Raw genomic sequence first — 26,029 nt, 5'->3', positions numbered from 1 at the left:
CGTAGCGTCAAACCGTTGCATTGAATGGAAATTATGTTGAACACTAGGGTTTTGTTGCACAAAGAGAGGGGAATAACATGGTTATTGGAATCCTGAATAAAGCAAGCCTGCTTTCAGAAAAAAATATGTTCTATTACTTACTGAACACCCCTCGCATAATGTACTAAATCTAAATTCTGATGTCAGAAAACATAGTACCGTTTGTTGATTATTTCAAAAGTTTCCCCAGTCGTCGTTGCTTTGGATCGTCAGGCTTCGATAGTCACCAGCTATGTACTCCACACTGTGTGTTAATTAAGTCCGTATTATTATTTTTATGCTGTTAAAGACTTTAGATGGAGGAATGTTAAGCATCTGCATTACTCTCCAGTTTGAGACATTCATACTTCCGGCACTCACTATCATCCTACAGTCGAAGTCCTAAAGTCCGGGCTGAATTGCAGTAAACAGCAAAGGCTATCTTCGTTGGCTGTAAACAAACAAATGAAACAGGCTGCTGCTTTCGCACGATGTCAGACGATATATCTATTTGCTGGTGACACTTCACCGTGGAAGTTTCGCAACTTTGGTCCTGCCATTGTATACAGCCCTTCCACAGTTAATGTGCAGCCAGCTGGGAAGCAGAAGAGGTACTGTGTTTACATTTACGGCAGAGGAGGGTGTATAAACTGGACGGTCATTGGCCAGCGATAAGCGCACGCGGGTGGCCGACGTTCCGTTACAGTTGCTGCAGCGGTCAGTCCGAGGCCAGTGTCCACGAGGGAAAACGCCATGCTGCGCGTATGTTCTATCCTGCGTAGGGGCGCCGTCCCTTGCATTCGCCTTCCTCTCGGACGTCACCTTACGACGCAGTCATGGCTACAGAGTCTTTCTTCGAAGAACTCCGAATTTCCTGCACGTCACATTGGACCACGCGAGCGCCAACAGACCGAAATGCTGGAGCTCATTGGGTACAAGGTATTTCTACCATTTCATCTAGTTCAATTTTACACCACGGACCTGTTGGGCAATGGCAACCTGTATATCACTGGTCAGTTGATTGTTGAAACGTGGAACACTGAGGAGGAAGCTGTTTTCTGTGTTTCGTCAAATAAAGGCAGAGTCCATTTCTGCTACACACAGAACAGTAATTAACTACTGCTAGATCAGTGATTTCCAGATAATTTTGTTTTAAACTTTTTCCGATAGTGTTATGACTACATTCCTATTCAGATACACATTGCTCCGCAGATGCAATTAATTAATCCCTAATGTGTGTAACCGCGGGCGTCAGCCTACCGTATCGCCTCGAAGATCTATTCCAACCGACGACCCACGTGTGAGTTATTTCAATTTTGTGTAATAATTTTGACTTACACTGCATGTGAATCAAATCTGCAAGGACGATAACCTTCAATTGAAGCCACGGCAAACTTATCCGAAAGAAACGAATATGTTCGCATTACTGAAGAGCTGTTTGCTGTGGTGTATTAGTGCGCTACTGTTACTCTACCCATATTGCTCAGAGCCATTTGATTCATTTGTTACTCTACCTGGAATTTCGTCGCTCCTACTGAGGTACATTTAATTAGAATCGATCGCCTCAGCGCCAGCGGACAATCGGTACACTACAGACATGTTCTAGAACTAAGTCTGAAAATGTCATGTACGAGGTCACACGTAAGAGAAATAAGATTGATGCTGCAAATTTGTACACTGCCCAGATATCTTCAGTTAGTGGTGTCGATTTCAAAGAAGGCCCCATTTGAACCACACACATCTGTATTCGTTCGGTTCACTCTTCAAAACATTTTTGTGTGTCTCTGTCTCGTAGGAATTCCTTCGTTTACATTTTCCAGCAGAGTGCAACAACATGCCTAAAAATAAAAAAAATAAAAAAATTACTCGTGCACTAGTGTTAAGACTGTTAGTAATTCGATCAGTCTGTTTTATTTTTTTGCCAAAGTGGTATTAGAGTCCATTACAAAAATAAGGCCTATTGCAAATGTGCACTGACATTGTTCCATAATTAACATTTTAACTCAAAAAATTAAAGCCTTTGACAGAAGACAGAAACGTTTTATCAATAATAAAATTGTGTATTACAAGTTTATACGTAAGAGGTTAACTACTGTTAATCCTTTGAGGCCCAAGAATGTAAAAAAATTAATTTTCAAATTTTTCACAAAACGATCTTCATCTTCACAGTAAGGAAGGAGTAAAAGAAAACGTTGGCAAAAAGTAAACAGTCAGTTATTTTAACGAGGTGGTTTAACTTTGGAAGCATTGGGACATACTGTTTTCAATCACCCATCATTTCATGAACTATGTTTGAAAGCAATTTCGCGTTTTTCCTAGACATGATCCCACATCTCGAACATTCTATGAACACACAATGGTTCAAATGGTTCAAATGGCTCTGAGCACTATGGGACTTAACTTCTAAGGTCATCAGTCCCCTAGATCTTAGAACTACTTAAACCTAACTAACCTAAGGACATCACACACATCCATGCCCGAAGCAGGATTCGAACCTGCGATCGTAGCGGTCACAACACACAATGCCTAAAACAAATAATAGTCCTACATACCAACCAAAAAGGGACCTAAAATTTAATAAATTTTTATCAGAAGTACATACTGCTTCAGTGGTTTAATTTCGAAACCACTCATAAAATCAGCATATCATTTTAGTGTACGATAACTTTACATATACTTATTTTCACTGTCAATGATTTCCTCAACATGATCGCTATAAAAAAATCACACGTCACGATCTCCTACGTCCGCCCCGATAGCTGAATGGTCAGCGTGACGGACTGCCGTCCTAGGGGGCCCGGGTTCGATTCCCGGCTGGGTAGGGGATTTTCTCTCCGCTCAGGGACTGGGTGTTGTGTTGTCTTCATTATCATTTCATCCCCATCCGACGCGCAGGTCGCCCAATGTGGCGTTGAATGTAATAAGACCTGCACCAAGGCGGCCTGACCTACCCCGTAAGGCGCCTCCCGGCCAAAGACGCCAAACGCTCATTTCCGTTTCACAATCTTCTACAAACATAACACAATCTCCGCACCGACTGTCGCGTTTGACGCTGTAAGTGATTGCTACACTGCACTACATTCGTAAAAGTATCTCACTTTATCGCTAGGTACATGTCTTGCAATAGATCGCTAGTTTCACACTAAAGGCACTGCCATTCTAAAATAATAATAATATAATAATAAAAGAGTAATTTTTGGCAGAAAAATGGTTAATGGTGTTAACTCTTTTGATTAAATAGTCAGAGCTTAGAGATACGGTGGTACGAATGGGACTCATTAACGGAAACTGACTCTTAATAAAATACGGCTATCCTTATTTAGTTTGGAAATAGTCCTCTAATCAGGTATTTTACAAACAACAGTTCCGAATCGGTCCACTCAGTTCGTATCTATACTATGAACGGCTCGTTAAATACTTGAAATGGCTCTGAGCACTATGGGACTGAACGTCTATGGTCATCAGTCCCCTAGAACTTAGAACTACTTAAACCTAACTAACCTAAGGACAGCACACAACACCCAGCCATCACGAGGCAGAGAAAATCCCTGACCCCGCCGGGAATCGAACCCGGGAACCCGGGCGTGGGAAGCGAGAACGCTACCGCACGACCACGAGATGCGGGCTATTAAAAACTTGAAAATAAAAGAAACGTATTCGGGTGGTTCTGAATGCATCTTTACTCTTCAGATTAGTATGAAGACGATTTTGTTGAACCGAGATCCTTAGCTGAGAAGGAAGGATATTTTGAATGAATCCATGCTGCCTGCATCTGTTAATTTTTAGTTTATATTCGTACTATTGCTTAATTTCTACCTCAGGCCGTTTGTTAGTGCATAGACAAATTTTTTGCTATTTCATTATTAGACATTCTGGATGGCAAATATCGCCAATTGAGCGGAAGATACAATAGCACAAACGAAAGCGCGGACGACTACTTTCGTTGTGGCCTCTATGAGAAATCAGTAAGTGCGGGAACTCGCTGTGCGTGGCCAGATAACCGACTGCAGCGCTGCTGTGGCCATGTTAAAAATACTTGACTTCCTCAAAAGAGAAGTAAAAACACACGTCTCGCATATGCAGAACCAAGGGAAAGAATTACCTTCCTGCCGGTAACTGGGTGTGTAGGAATTAGGAGCAAAGATATATCTGACGCAACTGCCAAAGACGGCGGTATGAATAACACAGCGCAAGATATTCTTATCACCCTATATGTATTCATCTCGCTAACGAGGAGAAAAACTGAGGCAATGGGAAGAAGAGTTGTACCAGCGACCAGCGAAACCGAACATAGATGAAAAGGAATGGAGCTCGCAAGGCTCGGAAAATACCCGATGACCTACAGCGATCGTTTTAGGTAAGAGGATCTAAGAGCATGCAATGCCTGCAGTTTTAACTCTGCCTATACGTCATACTTAAATTATATACGTTTTCATAACAAGAGAGCAGCTCTCGAATTTAACCGAAGATTTATCGTCAATTTTTTCTGACTTCAACAAATGTTGCAAACATTTTAAAATTTGTTTTGAGGCAGAACTACTCCAAAGGTGTTAGAGAAGTGATTTAATGTACAACAAAGTAACTGGCTCAGTAATTTCTTTTATCAAGTGATCAACTAGTCTCATTAATATTCACTGCTGTTGTATGAGTGTCTTCCATCACTTCTTAGTTTAATTCTAATATAAATTTGTTACTTGTTAATATATCATCGATGTCAGCCTCCCAACTTTCAAGGGTATTACTGTGGACTGATTCTAACCACCCACTGCAGTAGATGAGACAGTGATGACGTTTTCAGTGGCTGTAGAGGGCGAGAGATCGGCTATCCCTACAGACTCAGTATTGCCAACTTAGAGGCTCCCCCCCCCCCCCCCCCCAAATTTAGGGGAGGGGACCCTAAGAGAAAGATAGAGAGCGCGCGAATGACAACGGTTGAGATCATGGACAGAAGAGTGAAATAGAATCGGAATGGAATCAGTTGCAAAATAAGTCTTGGTCGAATGTAACCAACTCGACTGAATTTTATACCGAGGCATTACAAAATTGTGATTCAGCTGGAGAAAAGCGTATTGGAAATATAGCCAAATTTTCAGTGACACTACTCGCGCTGCCAATATCAAACGCAAGTGTCGAACGTGTTTTTTCGTCGTACAGTGTAATTAAAAATATAATCTGTCTCTTGTGGTACTTTAGAGTATCATGATGGTAAGATTTACATTGCAAAGAGACTGCGATTCGTATGTCAAATTCGTTCCATCCACTCGTATGCTCGAATTATTCAACGTCAAAACGTATGATCACAAACGCACAGGCACTAGTAAAACGCAACGTGATACTCAAGCCTTTGACGAAATATTCGATATTTTGTAAGTCGAAATCGGAACACATTTTTATCACTCCCGAAATATTTTTGTTTCATGTTAAACTAGAATAATTGGCACTGTGCGTTATTTTTTCCATTATCATTGTTGTTTAAACTTTCAGATTTACTTAGCTCGAAGTTAGCAAACAGCATCATTTCTTCCTACCCGAATGTTTTTTTATTAATAGTTCAATGTTTCTATCAAACTCAGATGCCTATTCGGAATTTTAGGGGGTTCGAAGGAAAATTCAGGAGGATTTCTAATTGATCCCAGGGGAAACGTTTTTTAGAAGTTTGCAACACTGTGCAAACTGGCCCGAAGAGCCAGCCTTCATTGCTCTCCGAAACGTTGATACGACCAAATATTCTCTTAAAAGTTATCACAGTATCCACAGAACATTGCTTGTGAATAAATACTTCGTTCGTTTCAGTAAATGTATTCATATTCATGAAAGGCGTTGATAACATAGCCAATGACCACCCTAAACGGTAGTAATAATGATGCATCAAAATCAACACCTTTACCTTCATCACCAACAACAACAACAGTCTTGCTGTCACTGAGACAAGATGAAGTGGGTATAAAATTTATGGAAACGGCAGTACATTTTTCACTGACAATAGCAGTGAGGACAAGTAGCACTGGTGCAGTCTTGACGACCCACAGAAATCCATAACTGTTAAGTTCAAATAGTGATCTACACTGGTCTATCCATAGCCAGTAAATTTTCATCCCGGAATCACTCGTCAGAAAACTATTACGTAATAGTGTGAGCTCATTAGCGTTCATACGCATTATCCACACCCTAAAAATCTGCTATGAAATTTCAACTTACTACAACAAGAGCCAAAATCGCTATGTGTAACAACCGAGCGAGGTGGCGCAGTGGTTAGCACACTGGACTCGCATTCGGGAGGACGACGGTTCAATCCCGTCTCCGGCCATCCTGATTTAGGTTTTCCGTGATTTCCCTAAATCGTTTCAGGCAAATGCCGGGATGGTTCCTTTGAAAGGGCACGGCCGATTTCCTTCCCAATCCTTCCCTAACCTGAGCTTGCGCTCCGTCTCTAATGACCTCGTTGTCGACGGGACGTTAAACACTAACCACCACCACCACCGCTATGTGTAAAAGCCACGACCACGCTATAATTTTCCCATCTGCGAAACCATGATTTTTGTTGTTCCAAGAAACGGTGGTTTGACCCTGTGTACTCCCAGGTAGCGCGTTAGGATTCGTCATTTTGACATGTAGTTTACAAGCAGCTTTCGGCTACGGGAGTCGATGACATCCCTTGTGCTGAGCAGAAAAAGACATGAAGTGTGAAATTCTTTTCTGAACGGAAAACTGACGATCTGTTTGAAAGAAATCTTTAAGTCTAGGCAGTCACTGGACTTTAATGGCGTTTGAGCTACGAGGGTACACTGAGAAGTAATGCCTCCTATTTTTATACCAAACCCCTTATGGCTTTTTAAATAAGATGCGCGTAATTAACATTCTACATCTTTATTCTTCATGTCTACATATCTGCAGTCCTCTGCCACTAGAGGGCTCCGAATTCTAGCGTGTAACATGGCAGTGTGTAAAACGTAACTACGTCGGTGCGTGAAAACAGCGTGCTGTAATAGAGTTTCGAAATCGAAGAGTTCTTCCGCACATGCAGCACTTTCTCCTTCAGCATGACAGACCACACAGGACCGTTGTGACATCTGCAACAATCCGACGCCTTGGATTCACAGTCCCGACTTGCCTCACACGATTATGATCCATTTCCAAAACACCTTCTAGGACTTCACTTTGATAGTGATGAAACGGTGCAAGCAGAGGAGAGGTGGCGGAGGTCAACAAAGTCAAACATTCTAGAGTGACAGTACAACACACTGTTCTCTCGTTGGGAGAAATGTGTTAGGCGCGAGCGTGACTGTGTTGAGAAATAAATATGTAGACACCAAAAACAAAGACGTAGAATGTTAATAACATTTGTTTTATTTAAAAAACTTTAAAGAGTTTTGCACATGAATTCGGAGGCATTACTTTTTACCAAGCCCTCATTTATGCAATATTTTCGGAAATACGTCTCTTAGGGATCTCAAAGACAAAATGATGTTAAAGATCACGCTGTAACTAATCTTCTTCACGGGAAGAGAACAGGCGTGGAAAATCGTAACTAACATCTTCGCAGTGAAATCAGAACAATTAACTCTGGTATCCTTATAATTACTGAAATCGTCCGAACAAAACAGTTAGCCTCGTGGCGCCCGATCGCCTCACCAAATTGGAAGTGCATGTGCTCAAACAGCGACCAAGGTCTGGTGTTTTATGATGTCTTTGTGGTAGATAACTCCGTCCTTGTTTACCATTCGGTAGGTGACGTCACATTGTCTACATCACTATTATTTGGCAGTATCTTCTGTTAAAAGTAATGTTCCGGAAATGTGTGTCCGAAGATATCTCCTCGTGAGAGCCACCGTTCTTAACGGGCTACACGAAGAGATGCTGAATCTCTCTAGTATATTCAGTATGGTAGAACGTTCCAAATCATAACGGTTACCGTGAGATTGATCAATGGAACACGTAACTGACTATCTCACGCAACTCCATTGTTAGACTGTAAAATGCAACTGAATGGCACAGCTTCTAAAAAAAGTTTCCTCTTTTTCGTCAGTATGCCCAAGATTAGAGCTAAGATAACTTCTTGTTGATGTTACTAAGCTGCAGTGGGGCACCAGAAGCTGCTACCAAATTTATAAATATTTTTATCCTGTAGTACTAAGAACTTCATTTTTATTTTTCTTCAGTGCTGTGCACACTTTATAAAATCTAAATTGAAACCCTTTACAAAACGTAATAACATAGCTGCATTTGAGTACAGGGTTAAGATGACTGAAATTGTCGTACTGTTACGTGGTATAAACATTGTGCGAAATCACAAAAGGGAACGATTAGTTACTAGAACCTTGAGTATAGCAATTGCCAGGTTTCATTAACTGATACTCGCATATTCTGTTGATTGTTCAAGGTTATTGATTATAAAGCGCTTGTACGCCCTACTCTGCAATATAATTCGTATATGTGGAGAACATGTTGTTGGATACTGGACTGGGAAAGGACAAGTGGAGATGAAGGGCTTGTGTGGTTAGTGGCGGGCGGGGCGGGGGGTAGTTTTACACAAATGTTACAAAAATCGTACTAGGAGACGCTCATTTAAACAGACAAATTATTCAATGAAAAATAAAAATTAAGAATTTGCTAATACATATCAGAACCTGAAACAAAGTTTTCGTGGATATCTTAAAATTAGGCGACTTAAAATTTGCCCAATAAAAGATAAAGTCTATGGCGCAAACCTGTGACCAGGCTTTTGGCCTGACTAAAGTCGTGGCATTAGGTGGGGAATGGTGACGGGCATATCGTCCCGGCTGTCGGTTACCCCAGAAAAGAACTTGCATAGCCACTAGTCCAAATTAAACAAGGTGAGCTACTCCTATGTCACGTTGTCTGAGAAACTCTCTCCAACAGATTTATCGACTTAAAGATTGTTGATTCAGATAAATGGGCTATGTGATCAAAAGTATTCGAATACCCCTATGTAATGAGGAATTGACCACAATATGTTGCGAGAGAGACCTGCTAGTACAACAGGAGGCTGGGGGGGGGGGGGGAGGGGTTATTGTGTTGTTAGTGGAGAAGAAGTAACAGCAGATTGGGTCGATCAGGATAGTTAAGTGGCTTCGAAAGTGTACTAGTCATTGGATACCTGAGTAACATTTCAACCTAAGTGACAGTTCAACCCTTCTAAGGCTGTACAAGTAGATTGTTGGAGATGCGATTGTGAAGTCGAAACGCGAGGGAACAACCATAGCTAAACCAAGATCAGGCAGACATCGTATACTGACGGACAGGGTCCGTCGAATATTGTGGAGAGTGGTTGTAAAAAAAAAAAAAAAAAAAAAAAAAAAAAAAACACATGGAATCAGCGGAAGAAATCACTCGTAAGTTCCGAAGTGCTACCAGTGGTGGAGCTAGTACTCATTAAATCTGGGCAACGTTGGCATCAGTGTGACACACATGCGCTGGCTAAAGAATTTAATGAAGAGTTGCGCGTCTTTTCGTTGAACATTCCCGTCTTGCCGTCAATCATACTCGGTACGGATTTCAGTCTGCGAATACAAATAAATGTAATCATTTCTTTCTGTCATTTAAAAATTGAGTTTCAATCGAAAGAGACATGAAAAACACTTCGACCACCTATTAGCAAATTTGGTAATACAGGGTGTTACAAAAAGATACGGCCAAACTTTCAGGAAACATTCCTCACACACAAAGAAAGAAAATATGTTATGTGGACATGTGTCCGGAAACGCTTACTTTCCATGTTAGAGCTCATTTTATTACTTCTCTTCAAATCACATTAATCATGGAATGGAAACACACAGCAACAGAACGTACCAGCGTGACTTCAAACACTTTCTTACAGGAAATGTTCAAAATGTCCTCCGTTAGCGAGGATACATGCATCCACCCTCCGTCGCATGGGATCCCTAATGCGCTGATGCAGCCCTGGAGAATGGCGTATTGTATCACAGCCGTTCACAATACGAGCACGAAGAGTCTCTACATTTGGTACCGGGGTTGCGTAGACAAGAGCTTTCAAATGCCCCCATAAATGAATGTCAAGACGGTTAAGGTCAGGAGAGCGTGGAGGTCATGGAATTGGTCCGCCTCTACCAATCCATCGGTCACCGAATCTCTTGTTGAGAAGCGTACGAACACTTGGACTGAAATGTGCAGGAGTTCCATCGTGCGTGAACCACATGTTGTGTCGTACTTGTAAAGGTACGTGTTCTAGCAGCACAGGTAGAGTATCCCGTATGAAATCATGATAACGTGCTCCATTGAGCGTAGGTGGAAGAACATCAAGACATCACCAACAATGCCTGCCCAAACGTTCACAGAAAATCTGTGTTGCTGACGTGATTGCACAATTGCGTGCGGATTCTCGTCAGCCCACACATGTTGATAGTGAAAATTTACAATTTGATCACGTTGGAATGAAGCCTCATCCGTAAAGAGAACATTTGCACTGAAATGAGGATTGACACATTGTTGGATGAACCATTCGCAGAAGTGAACCCGTGGAGGCCAATCAGCTGCTGATAGTGCCTGCACACGCTATACATGGTACGGAAACAACTGGTTCTCCCGTAGCACTCTCCACACTGTGACGTGGTCAACGTTACCTTGTACAGCAGCAACTTCTCTGACGCTGACAAATGGTTCAAATGGCTCTGAGCACTATGGGATTTAACATCTATGATCATCAGTCCCCTAGAACTTAGAACTACTTAAACCTAACTAACCTAAGGACACCACACAACACCCAGTCATCACGAGGCAGAGAAAATCCCTGACCCCGCCGGGAATCGAACCCGGGAACCCGGGCGTGGGAAGCGAGAACGCTACTGCACGACCACGAGCTGAGGACGACGCTGACATTAGGGCTATAGTCAACTGCACGAAGAATTGCCTCGTCCATTGCAGGTGTCCTCGTCGTTCTAGGTCTTCCCTAGTCGCGAGTCATAGGCTGCAATGTTCCGTGATCCCTAAGACGCCGATCAATTGCTTCGAACGTCTTCCTGTCGGGACACCTTCGTTCTGGAAATCTGTCTCGATACAAACGTACCGCGCCATGGCTATTGCCCCGTGCTAATCCATACATCAAATGGGCATCTGCCAACTCCGCATTTGTAAACATTGCACTGACTGCAAAACCACGTTCTTGATCAACACTAACCTGTTGATGCTACTTACTGATGTGCTTGATGCTAGTACTGTAGAGCAATGAGTCGCATGTCAACACAAGCACCGAAGTCAACATTACCTTCCTTCAGTTGGGCCAACTGGCGGTGAATCGAGGAAGTACAGTACATACTGACGAAACTAAAATGAGCTCTAACATGGAAATTAAGCGTTTCCGGACACATGTCCACATAACATCTTTTCTTTATTTGTGTGTGAGGAATGTTTCCTGAAAGTTTGGCCGTACCTTTTTGTAACACCTTGTATATCATAATAATTATATCATTCGAATGCTGTGTGCATTGACTGTCTGTGTGAAATAATCTCCAGAACGGCATACTGAATATACAAAATTTGTTTCAAGAATAACTGCCCGCAGTAATGTTCCTTGTGATTTAACTGCAGTATCTTGGTGTGCACGATGAACATTTTGCATACGCGTACCCAGTAAGGATAAATTTATATAACAATTATTATGAACGAAAAATTATAAACGACAATAATTTGATTAAAACGCATATACGAGAGGACCTGAAACGAAACTGGAAAGCAGAGGCATATTCTATGAAAAGTACGCTAAGAGATGGAACGGTTATCAAGAGCTGTGTCCAGCTGGCTCAGGCTACGGAACAAAGACGGAGCGCTAAGATAAAACTGCTTGCATAATGAAGGCCAAGACTTCGTGAAAATCACTACTGACTCCATTTACACACTAGTAGCAGCAAACATCATAATACTTAGTGGTAATAAATCACCTGCATATCACCCTAGGTTCACCAAATAACGACTACTTCTAGCTCAAAGCTTTTGATCCTGGAATCAAAGTAACTGTACCTTTAGACTTAGATTCAGTGCTGTATGACAATCCAGGCGCTATTTTAATGCCTCGTTCAGTTTCCGAGTAGTACTGCCTACATTTCTGAAGCTAATGTAAGACCACAATAGGATAATAATCACTCTAAATGAGCCTCTTAACATTTCGATCGTTTCACGTGCTATATCTGATTTTGGGATAACTTTAGTTAGGTATTACCCAATGGCGCTAAGCAGTATCTGATAGTGTTAAAGAACAGCTGCTATCATATCATGACAATGTATGGCTAGATCTAAAGTGAAGAGCTTCTTTTCTATTTACTATCCTGAACTAGATCTTAACGCAGAGTAGTCGTTCTGCAAAACACCTTGCGGAGTAAGTCGCCTTGAATCGTGTGCTGTAATATCAAATGTGCAGTGGTATAGATAATCTAGTAATACTCGTTAAACAATCCGATGAGGCATTACTACAAACATAAGGGTTAAGTACCAGTAATGTTATCAAAATTAAGGCAAATATTGTGTTTTTACTGCCGGAAGGGCTGTTAGATCTATTTATAGTGTGCCAAATTAGTGATAATTATGTAGTGTATAGCATCTTCTCGCCCCACGACCTTTTATTTTTCATCCGGACTAACTTCATACGTCGAAAACTTTGTTTTTCTGTGTGTATTTGCTGCTAGTCCGCGGTACCATCTACTATCCATGACTGGCTTGCTGCCGACGTTTCTTCGCCACCGTGATTTAGGTAGTTTCGCTGATTAAGTTTGCAGCGCTCTCCTAACAGATGGAATTTTTTCGTTTTAACGTAAGTTTTGGATTCGGTAGAAGAGAGAGACCAGTGAACGTTGCTACCGGCCGGTGTTTCTCTCCGATGTACCAGTTAAAGTGACAAACCGTAAACTCAGTCAGCCCTGTGCGTAATATAACTGTCAAGTAAAGGTGTTTCATCACGGCAGTTTCACAGTAGCAGAGATAATGATCACCATCGAAGTATTTGTACATGCCACAGTGACCAAATACGAATTCTGACTCAGAATCTTGAAATGTGAAATGAATAAATGAAACACACATGCACTGACGGCCAGCGGCGAATGAGAATTACGCGCTTAAACCATCGTCACACGCCACGAGTTAGCTAACGTAACATGGCGCTCGACGAGGTTATGACGTCACTTCCTGCTTGCGGGACTTTGTTACAAAATTAATAGAAATAATTTCTGTAATATTTCACAAAATGTAAATATAAGTATGCTCTCTGTCAGAAGAGAATTTATTCGATTTGATGAACTTTTATAAGCTGATGTCATTACTGACTGTGAGAATAAAGAACTAGCTGTGTTTCATAAAAACGGAATATTGACTGTGTCAAAGGTCGTTTTCTACGAGATAATTCATAAATTTTGAAAACAGTGTATGATCCAAAATCCCACTGCAAATCGACGCTAGTGATAAGGGTCTGTAATTGAGCAGATTACGCTTACTTCCGCTCTTGGGTATTAGTGTGACCCGTGCAACTTTCCAGTCTTTAGGTATGGACTATCGGAAAACTGTGACAGAAAAGGATCGAAGCATCTGAGATGTGGTGCTACAGAAGAATATTGAAAATTAGGTGAACTGGTAAGGTAAGGAACGAGGAGGTTCTCCGCAGAATCGCCGAGAAAAGTAATATGTGAAAAACACTTACAAAAAGCAGGAACATAATGATAGGACATCTGTTGAGAAATGTGGGAATAACTTCCATGATACTACGAGGAGCTTTAGAGGGAAAGAACCGTAGAGGAAGGCAGATATTGCAATACAGTCAGCATATAACTGTGGACGTCGGTTGCAACTGCTATTCTGAGATAGAAAGTTCAACACAGGAGAGTAATTCATGGCGGGCCGCTCAAACCAGTCAGAAGACCGATGACCCAAAAACTAAACGGTATGGATCTTTTGTCTGTATATGACTGTCAGCATCATCTGAGAGTAACCTGATTGGTGAACAATGTGGACCGGAAGACTTTCCCTTATTAAGCGGTTTAAGCTACTTCGATACATCGAGGATATCTACTTCTAAGTTATGTTGTCAACTGTTCTTAATTCGAATTCTTTGATATTTACCTGTCGCCTTTGGTGAGGGAATATCGGAAAACAGTGTTTTGCAACTCCATTTCATTTGGTATAAATGTCTTAACTCTTGTCGATACTATTTCATTGAATCCAAGCAACATCTGGTCCACGCCTGCATATTTGGTTTGGATAGAATGGAGACTGTCTCTCAGGAAGTCATCAAGCGAATTTTTATCTGCTTTTTTAAATAGATATTATGCATTTACTTGTGTCGTATCCGTCATGAGGCTCCTTGTTTGCTGAGGATTTTGTTGCTAAGAGGTCAAGTATGTAATTTTCGGGGAAAGCATTTTAGTTCGATTTCGGTCGATATTTTATGCCTACCATCGACTTTAAACGTGTATTTTTGCGACATATCGAAAGTAGTTTGAAGTTATCACCAACTAGAATTGTTTGGTGGGAGGTGGTGCACCTACTTGAAATAGGATACACCACAACCATCACCAATTCACAAACGATATGGTATGCTTTGCTGTACTGCTTCAGGGCCGGAAACTGTCGACTAACTGAACTGGCGTATGACGCAGGTGAACGAATCCGAGGGAAGAGATGCCAACTCATTGTGGATCGGCCGGTAGCGGTGAAGGGATAGACGATATATGAAGCGGGATTGTACACAAGAACAATGACGAACGTAATATTTGGGTCAGAATATCGGGAGTACGAGGAAGAAGTGAGTTTTGCAAATAAAATAATGAAATAGTGACATTCGACGAAGTATCTGACACGATTAACGAAAGTTGTGCAATTAGTAAAAATTGGAAATTTGTGGTAAACTGCTGAGGTCATCGGTCCCTTGGCTTACACACTACTTAATCTAACATAAACTAACTTACGCTAAAGACAACACATACACCCATGCCCGAGGGAGGATTCGAACCTCCGACGGGGGTGCAATTAGTAGGCCTACTAGTTTTACATATTAACAGTTGGCATCGACAAAGAAGAAAATAATAACTTACAACTCGAAACGAATAACTGTGTTTCTTCTTTCACTTAATAATTTTCCCATAAAACGTCACTATGCATAGATCGGTGCACTCAACCAGGGCTCGCCGCCATCTTGAAGGCAAAACAGAGCACATTATTGGCATGCTCCGAAAACCATCTTTTCGAGCGTAGAAGACTCGTTACGACACACTTTTAAAATAAAGACTATGGTAGTCAGTGCTCAAGAATAAACACTGTATTACGCAGACCCTTTCACAAACATTTTACTGTGGATTGAGATCGTACAAAAATTAATATTGTTGCGCAAATAACAGTGAAAAACTGAGATTTACGGGATCATAAACATTAATAGACAGTTCTTATACGACAGAACAAACACTCAAAAAGTGCTGCATTTCGTTAACTAAATTACGAGTGCCAATAAACCAACCACGAGTATCGTGCATGCACGTCTTAACGTTCCCACTAGCTATACAGCGGTTGCAGTACACTGACCGGTGTCCAGCTATTAAACGAAATAATGAGGTACGGTTTACATAATTCAACAGTTTTCAGGAACCTCAATCTTAAAAAAGATAATGTATCTTGAAGACTTCCTCTGGAATACATTGAAAAAGGCACGACATGTCGTATGGATACGCATCTTTCTCTGACGACCAGTACAGAAACGTTCTATTGGCTGCATGGGTTTATCAGCGGCATATAATGAAATTGAGTTTCACAAGACCACCATTGTCGTCCTGCACACAGAGCAGGAAGAGGACAATGAAGATGACATCTATGTCGATGGGGAGGTGCAGTGTTGATATTCTTCAATACTTGTTCTTGACAAATTTTGTGACAGTGAATTATATGAAGTAATAGTTCCGATGGGATGAAACATACTAAAAATTATAAGTTCTATTTTTTGTTCAAAAGAAACACTAAGAAGATGCAGCAGGTCTTCTGATGAGTCTGCCTACACTACGCTTGTCCGCCCTCTGTTAGGGAACTGCTGTGCACCACTTGACCCTTACCAGAAGGGACTGATAGAGGAGATCGGAAAAGTTCAATGAACGTCAACTCGTTTTGTATTGTCGCGAAATAGGGGCGAATGTGTTACCGACATGATACGCGAGTTGGGGTGGCAATCATTAAAACAAAAGGCGTTTTTCGTTGAGGCGAAATCTCTTCACTAAATTCCCATCTCCAACGTTCTCCTCTGAATGCGGAAATATGTTGCTGACACTCACCCGCATAGGGAGAAATGATCACTGCAGAAAAAAAAAAGATAAACCAGAGACGGAAAGATTTAAATGTTAGTTTTTCCCATGCGCTCTAAAAGAGTGGAACGGTAGAGAAATAGTGTGTAGGCGGTTCTATGAACCCTCTGTCAAGTACTTAAATGTGAACTGCAGAGTATTCCTGTAGATGTAGAAGTTTCCAGAATAACTGTGGAAAGGCTACACAGTTTATAACAGGAGACACATCTGTTATTCACCACTTTCATTAGATCTACAATGGTGACTATTAACACTCCAACACAATGAAGGCTGTATGCAACAAACGTCATCTGCAGTATAATACGGTATATGCTTGGATATGCAAGTGATAAGTAGTTCAACACAGCTATACAAAGTCTCTAGGAGTAACACCATTTAAATTCTTTATATAAGGACGATATTATGTAGCGGTTTTCTCATTCACAGATAGTACGTTTCTTTTCTTTCTGAGAAGATCGTGTTATGCCTCATGTCAGAAGAAGAAACGTCTATCAATGTTTGTAGGAATTCGACAGAGGCTAGATTGCGCCCTATCAAGTCTGTGGTTTGTCATTCTGCGACATTTCAACTCCAGGCAGAATAGCAAATAACGAAATTTTACTTACAGTGCGCATACAGTACAGTAGGAAGAATTCATAATGTAATTTATAGATGGTTTGGGGTATACAAAGTGCGAAATTTAGTACATAGAAATTCCACCTCTGGTAGCAACAATGGCGTTAACACGGCTCAGCACGTAGTAGAACAGAATTCCGATGACGGATACAGGTACTTCATTCGATGCTGCTTCCACTCGGTGCCGAAGTTCATTAATCATATTGACTGGCGAGTGGTTTGCGTGCAAGTCTCTCGCCACCCCGTCACCAAATGTTTTGCGTGGGTGAGAAATATGGATGGCGTGCTGACCAGGGCCACTGTATCGAAGTACGTCAGGACAACACGGGTGACATGGAGTCTTGCGTTCCAGTAACATATTGGAGAACTCTGAGACAGGGCGCTGCTACCGTCAGAAATGTAATGACTGCTGTCCAAATTCACTGAACGAGGTGCAGTGGTTGTCACACTGGACTAGCATTCGGGAGGACAACGGTTCAAACCGTGTCCGGCCATCCTGATTTAGGTTTACCGTGATTTCCCTAAGCCGCTTCCTATGATAGGGAACGGCCGATTTCCTTCCCCCACCTTTCCCTCACCCGATGGGACGGATGGCCTCGCTATTTGGTCCCCCCCCCCCCCCCCCCACACACACACACACAAATCAATCAACCAACCATCTGTCCAAATTCTCGCTTGTGCGAACTAAAGGTATACATGACTGATTGACAGTTCATACAGTAAACAATTTTGAGTACAGGTGTTAAAATTATTAAATATAAAACTGAGTGAAAAGTTAAATAGTTCGCTGCAGCTGTATTTATTCAAGTCAATTATAGACCCACACAACCGATTTACCAAATTTTAAGTTACATCTTCTGATGTATATAAATGCTATGTCATATGGTGTGGGGGGTAGTTACAGAATACCGCAGAGTAACTGTTGGCCTGGCTAGGCAAAGTTCTCAGCCCTCCTCAATTGATAAAAAAAAACCATCAACTGATTAAAGGTCATCATCTATGATGAATGTCATGTCTGTGTTAAAATCGCGAACTGTCATCACTTTACTTATTGAACCACGTGACGTAGCATTTATATATGCCAGAAGATGAACTTAAAAGTTGCGAAATGGGCTGTGTGGATCTATAATTGACTTGAATAAATACAGCTACAGCGGACTATTGGATCTTTCATTCAGTTTTATATTTAATAATTTTAATACTTGTATTAAAAAACTATTACTGGGTAAACTGTCAATCATGCATAACTATTTTAGCTGTGATTGCCACAGTTTTAAAATTATGTGTAAGGAGCTAAAGATGTCATTGTTATGTAACCAATGGCTTCCCATACCATCAAGGAAGCTGATAGTCTCCTGTGACAGTGAGACTTGCGTTCTGGCAACGATCGCTCTGCTCGGAGCCTCCACACGCACATGCTCACTGTGACGTTGTACTTAGAAGCAGGACTCGTCTGAAAAGACACCATGATGTCACCCTTTTGTTCAGTGCTTTTGTTGTGTACGGTACACTACTGTCAGCTCACGTGTCTGCTGCTGAGTCAAGGGAAGCCGTAGCAGTGGTCGCCGTGCTGACAGTCCGTGGTGCTCCAGACGTTGTCGCACTGTTCGTGTGGATGCTTGTCTTGCTACAAACAAGCCTATTCCACGGCTCAAGCCAAGTCAGATGAGTGTACAATCCTGCACCGCCGAGTGAAGAAAGTATCCTCTAGGGCGCTAGTAGCGCGGGTCCGTTGAGTACCTGCATGGCGTTGAGTATGATCCTCCTCAATCCGACGGTTCCAATTCGCAAGACAGTTGTGGGACCCCGACGAAAGTGACAGGCAATATCGCGGAATGATAAACCGAAGGCTCGACAGGTCGTGATACTTTCGCTGTTGAATTTCGACTCGTTCTGGTACATATTCCTTTTTACACTATCTTTCACACATCTTACACAGTTGTTTTTCTTACTCGTTCTTGTCACAAACAACATTTAGACGTGATTGCTGAATAAGAAACCTGATGCATAATCTTTTCTTATATTGGGTTGTCAGGAACAGTCTGGGAAGCTTGGGCGGGTGTTGCAGGGTAGTTTGTGCTGAAAATATTTAAGAAAAGAATTCTATACGTTGCTTCGTTTCAGAGTTAATTAGCATTGATGTTAGCCAATCAGGCCGCTGCGGGCGCAAATTCAAGCGCCTCCCCCCCCCCCCCCCTCGAGACGGTGTTGCCAAACGTGTTCTTCGATTGGTTTGCGAAAACTGAGCAAGAGAGCGATACAAAAATTGGACATGGGGCGGTAGCAAGGATCGAACCCGAGCCAAAGTCGGAACAGTCCCGTGCGCTACCATCTACACCATGGGAACAACGGACACTAACTCTATCTGGCGGGCGGCTTGAATTCGCGCGCAGAACTGCCTGATTGGCTGACTTCAGTACTAATTAGCGCGGAAACGGGCCAACGTATAGAATTTTTTTGTTAACAGCCTCCGCTGCAGCACTCTTACAAGCTTTGCAGACTGTTTCTGACCACCCTGTATTCAGACCGTAAATGGCGTTACTTGTAAGTCCTACCTACTCTGTGCTGAAATGCTGATCATTTGCACATACGTCTCATAGTATTGCAATTTTTAATGACCAGCAGGGAACTACCAGTCGCTCTGTCCTTAGCTGAGTATGAGAAGGTATTAAATTGCCTTATACAGCGTTAGTAAAATGGCACTAAGCATGAAACAAGAAACAGTAACAGCTATCTGAAATTTTAAGTAGTTAACTATAGTTTCATATGTTGCTATGTATCAGGTTAATTGTTAAAATAAAATTTTATTATTATTCGTCTGGAGATGTAAACGAATGTACATTATTATAGTTTCTAATTTTAGTTTTTCAAAACACAGCAGTGGATATTTATTCTTTTGTCCGAAACTGAAACACTGCAAATATCTCATTCGAACTTTTAACTGTGTGGTTATATAGTGTCTCATACAAATGTTCTACATCGATCCTCTCGTATTCGCAATAATATTTCATTACTTCTCTACTCATATACGTAATGTGTAAAATATTGTACAGCGCTTGGCGGAGGACACTTCCTACTCATTTAGCCACTCCCTGCTCCACTGCATTTGTGTATATTTCTCTCCATTCGCATCCCAATCTCTTACACTGCCCTAATGTGCTCTAGGCGAGAGAAAAAATGCATGCAGTAGTACTGTTACAGTCTAGTTCAGATAGCAGCCTGTTGCCGCATTTTTAGCCCCGGGGAGCCTCTAGCTGGGATGTGTGAAAGTTGTGCACGGTGAAATTTGCGTCCATACAAAAATCTTAAATTTGCGCCCAGTATTTCTGGACGCAAAGTTTCGCTAAAGCCTCTATTACACTGTAAAAGATATATGTCAAATATCTTTCATAAAAGATGTTTTATATTATCTTTTCGCTACTGGAATACTTTCATCATATCGTTTATAAAAGTTAGAGCGTGATCCCAGTTTTTATAATAGATTTGTCAAAGAACTTTGTGTAATACGGGCCTAAGTCACGGCCTACCTGCTCTCCGAAAGTCCTCGTCAGCCCCAGTGGGTATGATGATACGCTCGGCTGAGCCAGGTGCTGCGGTTTACTTGTGCTGGAGTAGGCTGATGCAAAATGAGAGGGCCTGCAGCCCCGTCCGACCTGCATCAACGCCGCCATGCAAATGACCAGGTAGTGGCTGTCGGAAGAATGATCGACATGACGTTCTACGATATGCCCTCTTACATATTAGTCAATGAAAATACTGTTGCACCTGGGAGTGAGGACGCTTCGGTCGGTTTATCGTGAGTTTTTATCGCGATGTTTCACGAGACACTCTGAACCACTTGATAGTATATGCACCACTGTCTTGAAATCATTCACAGTGCGATGCGTTCCCCTTAGTCACTACTGTACTTGTTTACTGCAACGTCACCGAGTGTTTCAGATGACGGCAACGGGAGGTCAAGTTCAATAAAATCGTAGTCAGGTGGTACGCATATTGCACTTGTTCTAGTTTTAAATTTGAAATCCTACTGTTCTTTATATGATGCGTACTGTCCTCATATGGAAACTAGTATTGTGCATTTTTTAACACCTTAAAAAACTGAAACTTCCAACCAGACTGAAACTGTGTACCGGACCGAGACTCGAACTCGGTGCATGTGCCCTTTGTGGGCAAGTGGTCTATCGATTGCGCTACCCAGGAACGACTCCTGACCCCTCCTCACAACTTTACTTCCGCCAGTGCCTCATCTCTTACCTAAACTTGCAGGACTAGCACTCCTGGTCGTGAGCCGTGCTCGGGTAGCTCAGTCGGTAGAGCATTTACCCGCGAAAGGCAAAGCTCCCGAGTTCGAATTTAGGTCCGGAACACAGTTCTAATTTGTCAGGAAGTTCCGTATCAGCGCATACTCCGGTGAAGAGCGAAAATTTCACTCTGGAAACATCCCCCAGGCTGTGCCCAAGCTATGTCTACGCAATATTCTTCCGGGGTGCTAGTTCTGAAAGATTCGCAGCACAGCTTCTGCGAATTTCACGAGGTAGGAGATGAGGTAGTGGCGGAAGTAAAGTTGTAAGGAGGAGTCGTGAGTAGTTCTCCAGTAGCTCTGCCGGCTCGGTAGCTCAGCGGTTTCTGTCAGAGGGCTCAGATCAACGATGAACTTGAACAAGCATCATGGGACGTCCGCCCCGAACAAACACAACGACTATGAACGAACAAAATGAGACAAAAAAAGTCGGTAGAGCACTTTCCCCCACAAGGCAAAGATTCAGAGTTCTAGTATCGGTCCGACACACAATTTTAATCTGGCAGCAAGTTTCGTATCAACGTGCACTCGGCTGCGGAGTGAATATTTATTTATTGATATTAAAATTAAGTCCTGTGATGCATACTGCGTCATATTAAAATATATTTTACATAATACACGATTTTATGTTCTCCTCTTAGCGGTAATGATATGGATGATTGTGATTATAAAGAAAACTGTTTTCGTGTTTTGAAGTCACGAGTAGAGAACGTGCACACGTAGCGCTAGGAGAAGCTGTGTATAACTTATGTGACCTATACTCTACCTTTTAGTTAGTGTGGTAACACATATATATTACAGGATGGTTCCTCTGAAAGGGCACGGCCGACTTCCTTCCCCATCCTTCCCTAATCCGATGAGACCGATGACCACGCTGTCTGGTCTCCTTCCCCAAACCAACCAACCATATATATTACATGTACAATATGATGATCCATGGGTAAGGATCAATTCTATGTTTATTTCCGAGTATGCCGTTTCATGTAGAAATGATAAGAGTTTTAAATTTCATCTTTCTAATTTTGTTTTTATGTTATTCGTTGTAGTTTCCGAACATCTGGTCGTAAGTAAAAATTTTGTGATTGTGTCAGACAGAAAATAAATTATGGTCACTTCCGGTTGTGAAAATTTTCTGTTTACAAATCTCGTTCGAGCACTCCAGTGCTCTTGGTAAGTACCCCACGTAAGAGCCCCCGGCTCTTCTACATACCTGCAAGTTGCGGAGTTCGAATAGGGGAATAACTGGAGCCTTTACTCGACCGGTCCTGGGTGCAAATTTCACTGGGTGTAAATTACAGGACACCCCCTGGCTGTCCACGGATGGGGGGCTGGTTTGACTCCTGACGTACAGGGGTTGACAAAAATATAACACCGAGCGCAGTTCCTGCAAAATAGTGGTAAGTTCAGATAACGATGATGGAGATGAATAACGTTCACGAATTCTTTTCTCCAAACTGGACCACAAAGACACAATAATATCGAGATCTGGTGACTGTGGCTACCAGGGGACATGCAGCCATTCATCCTCGTGCTCAAAACCAGTCCTGGGTAATACGAGCTGTGTAAACATGAGCCCTGTCATTTTAGAACACAGCATTATCGTTGGGGAACAAATCATTGCATCATGAGATAGACCTGATCAACCAAAATGGTCACATGATCCTTGGCAGTAATGTGACATTGCACAGCAACCATGGGACCCATGGAATACCACGATATGGCTGTTCAAATCGACACTGCAGCCCCGCCTTGTTCACTCGTGGGACGTAAACTCAGTCACAAGTTCAAAATAGTATGCAACAAGACTCATCTGACCAAATGCTCGATAATACAGATTTTATGGCTTCGGCACCACGTTTTACTGTTACTGGCATCTGCATCACTGACGAGTGGGTCTGGAATTCTAGCTCGCCTTGAAATTCCCTGCTTCTGGAGCTCGCCTCGTGTTGGTTAGGTGCCAGCAGAGGTCCCGTGTGCGACATTCACGATCACTCAGTACATATTTTCGTCCTCGTGACTGAACGCATGATGTTTTCCCGCTTTCCTTGTCTGCGATATAAATCTTAAAACACCAAACGCTTCGGCTACGTTGGTTACGGAAGTACTCACCATACAAGCAGCAACTATTTTTCCAGGTTCGAATTCATTTCGTTCCAGAATAACTCATAACTGCGCAAACCACTGTTTTAACCACGACTGACACTCTGAATGTGTTGAGGACATTGCACGGGAGCCTATCGTGGTCAAATAAAACAGTACAACCTGCAGGCTTGGTTATAAAAAAAAAAAAAAAAAAAGGCTCTGAGCACTATGGGACTTAACTTCTGAGGTCATCACCCCTAGAACTTAAACTACTTAAACCTAACTGACCTAAGGACATCACACACATCCATGCCCGAGGCAGGATTCGAACCTGCGACCGTAGCGGTCGCGCGGTTCCAGACTGTAGCGCCTAGAACCGCTCGGCCACTCCGGCCGGCACTTGGTTATCATCTGCATTTATGTTCAGGTATGTTCAGGTATGCATTTCTCTCTGTTTTTCCACATTTTTGTCCAACCCCTGTATCTACTCAGTTTCAATATTATCCTGAGCCTTAACTAGTTTAAAAAATGTTTTAGCGGTGCTGTTATTAGTTAGCGGACTCGTCGACTCTGCGTTGTGTGAGGGAGCCTGTTCGGAAACAGAGGTGTACCTTCCGTCGCATGACAAACCACCGTAAGCTGGCAGTCTCTCCTAGCTCAGGTCTATCATAACCTACTCCATTACCTGTTATCCCCCTACTCTTCCAATAAATTGTTATTAACACCTCTTATGGTTGTCTCATGCCAGTTTTCTTACGCCCTCTTTGTTTGTGATTTAAAATTTGTTTCTCACATGTTTCTGGTATATCCAACATGGAGGGACCAATGACCAAAGTAATTTGGGCCTTTAAACTCCTAAATCCATCAGTCATCCACCAGCTCTCTAAATATAACCAACAGGCTTTTGCGAGAACGGCACTTTTCTTTCGATTATTACTATTGAAGTTTCTTGAACATCTGTTTACACTTTTTTTTGACAGAGATACCAAGCTTTTAAGATCCTAGTAGCGCATATACAAATTTCTTAGCAGTCTTCAACCAGAGTCAGCTCGTAAGTGGTCCCAAAATGGGAGCAGTAGTCTACAATGGGTCAGAATAGTCTTTTCTTCGGTTTCCTTGACATATGCGCTGCTCTTCTTAGAATTCTCTCAAAAACATTTTCTTTTGATAGCCTTTCCTACAGTTTGTTTTCCGTGTTCATTCTATTTCATATCGCTTTAGGATTTGAGCGACACGACTGGCTCTAAAAGTATTATGTGCTTCAGATGCTTGTTTTCAAAACGGAGAAGGATTAGGTGGTGAGCGGTTTTCATGCCAGAATATGATCATGATCTAATACAATAAACAATCTGAATATGCTTTCTACGTGGTATTCAACATATATGTAAGCACATCCTGGATGGGCTACATATTCATACCTCAAATTCCGAAATCAGCACTGATTAAAAATAATAATAATAATAATAATAATAGTAATACATGTTCAGATACCCGAAAGTTCCTAAATGCAATATAACATATACCGTACAGTTAAAAGGAAGTCACGCTTGATCAAGATCCGCGTCACTTTCTATTTTTGACCAGACATAACGTCTGAGAAAAGAAAGAAATAATAATAATACAATCGACATCAAGGCAAAATTCGGTGGCTGAATTAAATTACCATATGAGAAATGAAACCATACCCTGTACGCCGACCTTTTTTACCACAATCATCAGAAGGTCTATTTCCCTACTCTTAAAATATTCTGCGGACCAACAAATTTCTCTGTCAAAGAGTACATTCAGCTGAGTGAAAATACCTTCCTAAACTTGTATAATAAAGTAAAGTTGTCACATATTACGGCAGTAAGGAATGGACGTGCAGTGAACGCACCGCATGGTCCCGGATTTTTTCTGTTGCCAGAGTAACTTTTCGACTGTGCTCGAACCCACTACTCTCAATTAACACTCAGTAACTCCAGTCAATAGAGCCAATACATCGTATACGTACATAATGGCATACTGAAACTGCTGTAGTACTTAAATATAAAATTAACTGAGGAGTCGTAAAAAGAACCAAGGACATAATCTCCTTCAAAGCATTGTGGAATCACAGATTAGGATCTGTTCATTTGAATTCGCTTCGAAAAAGTCAGACTTATCATCCATTATAGAAGCACTGTAGACTATCACAGGCCACATTTGGCGGTGAACGTTCAAGCCTTCTTCGTTGACCGAAAGTATAACTACGAGGGCGTGCTGTAAAGCAATTCCTCCGAATATTTTAATGTGCGAACTCGTATAGCTTTTTAAATAAAAGAAACGTAATTAATATTCTACATCATTATTCTTCTTGTCTACATATTTGCAGCCCTCTGGAGATAGAGGGCTCCGAATTGTAGAGGGTAAAACGTAACTATGTCGGTGCGTGAGGAACAGCGTGCTGTAATCGAGTTTCGCATTCGAAGAGTTCGACCACACGCGGAACACCCTCTCCTTCAGCACGGCAATGCCATACCGCACACGAGCGCTGTGACATCTGCAACAACTCGCCGCCTTGGGTTCGCTCTCATCGATCATCCTCTAAATAGTCCCGACTTGGCTCCATTCGATATTCATCCGTTTCCAAAACTTAAAGAAGACCTTCGAGGACTTCACTATGATGATGATGAAGCGGTGCAAGCAGAGGTGATATTGTGGCTCTGACAACAAACTCGAACATTGTACAGTG

The 26,029-nt window shown here is 42.0% G+C and overlaps 1 protein-coding gene across 1 annotated transcript in view; it reads left to right on the top strand.

The window, feature by feature from the left end:
- The first annotated feature begins 724 nt into the window (after nt 1–724).
- The window catches only part of LOC124555229 (glycine dehydrogenase (decarboxylating), mitochondrial), a 316,302-nt gene continuing 290,997 nt past the window's right edge, over nt 725–26,029 (top strand). The window contains exon 1 of the mRNA XM_047129086.1: nt 725–957. Coding sequence (XP_046985042.1) covers nt 772–957 — 186 coding nt within the window. The 5' untranslated portion in view covers nt 725–771. The remainder of the gene's footprint in view (nt 958–26,029) is intronic.

The sequence above is a fragment of the Schistocerca americana genome, chromosome X (genome assembly GCF_021461395.2).
Source record: "Schistocerca americana isolate TAMUIC-IGC-003095 chromosome X, iqSchAmer2.1, whole genome shotgun sequence".
NCBI lineage: Eukaryota > Metazoa > Arthropoda > Insecta > Orthoptera > Acrididae > Schistocerca > Schistocerca americana.
This window is presented reverse-complemented; position numbering and strand designations above follow the sequence as displayed.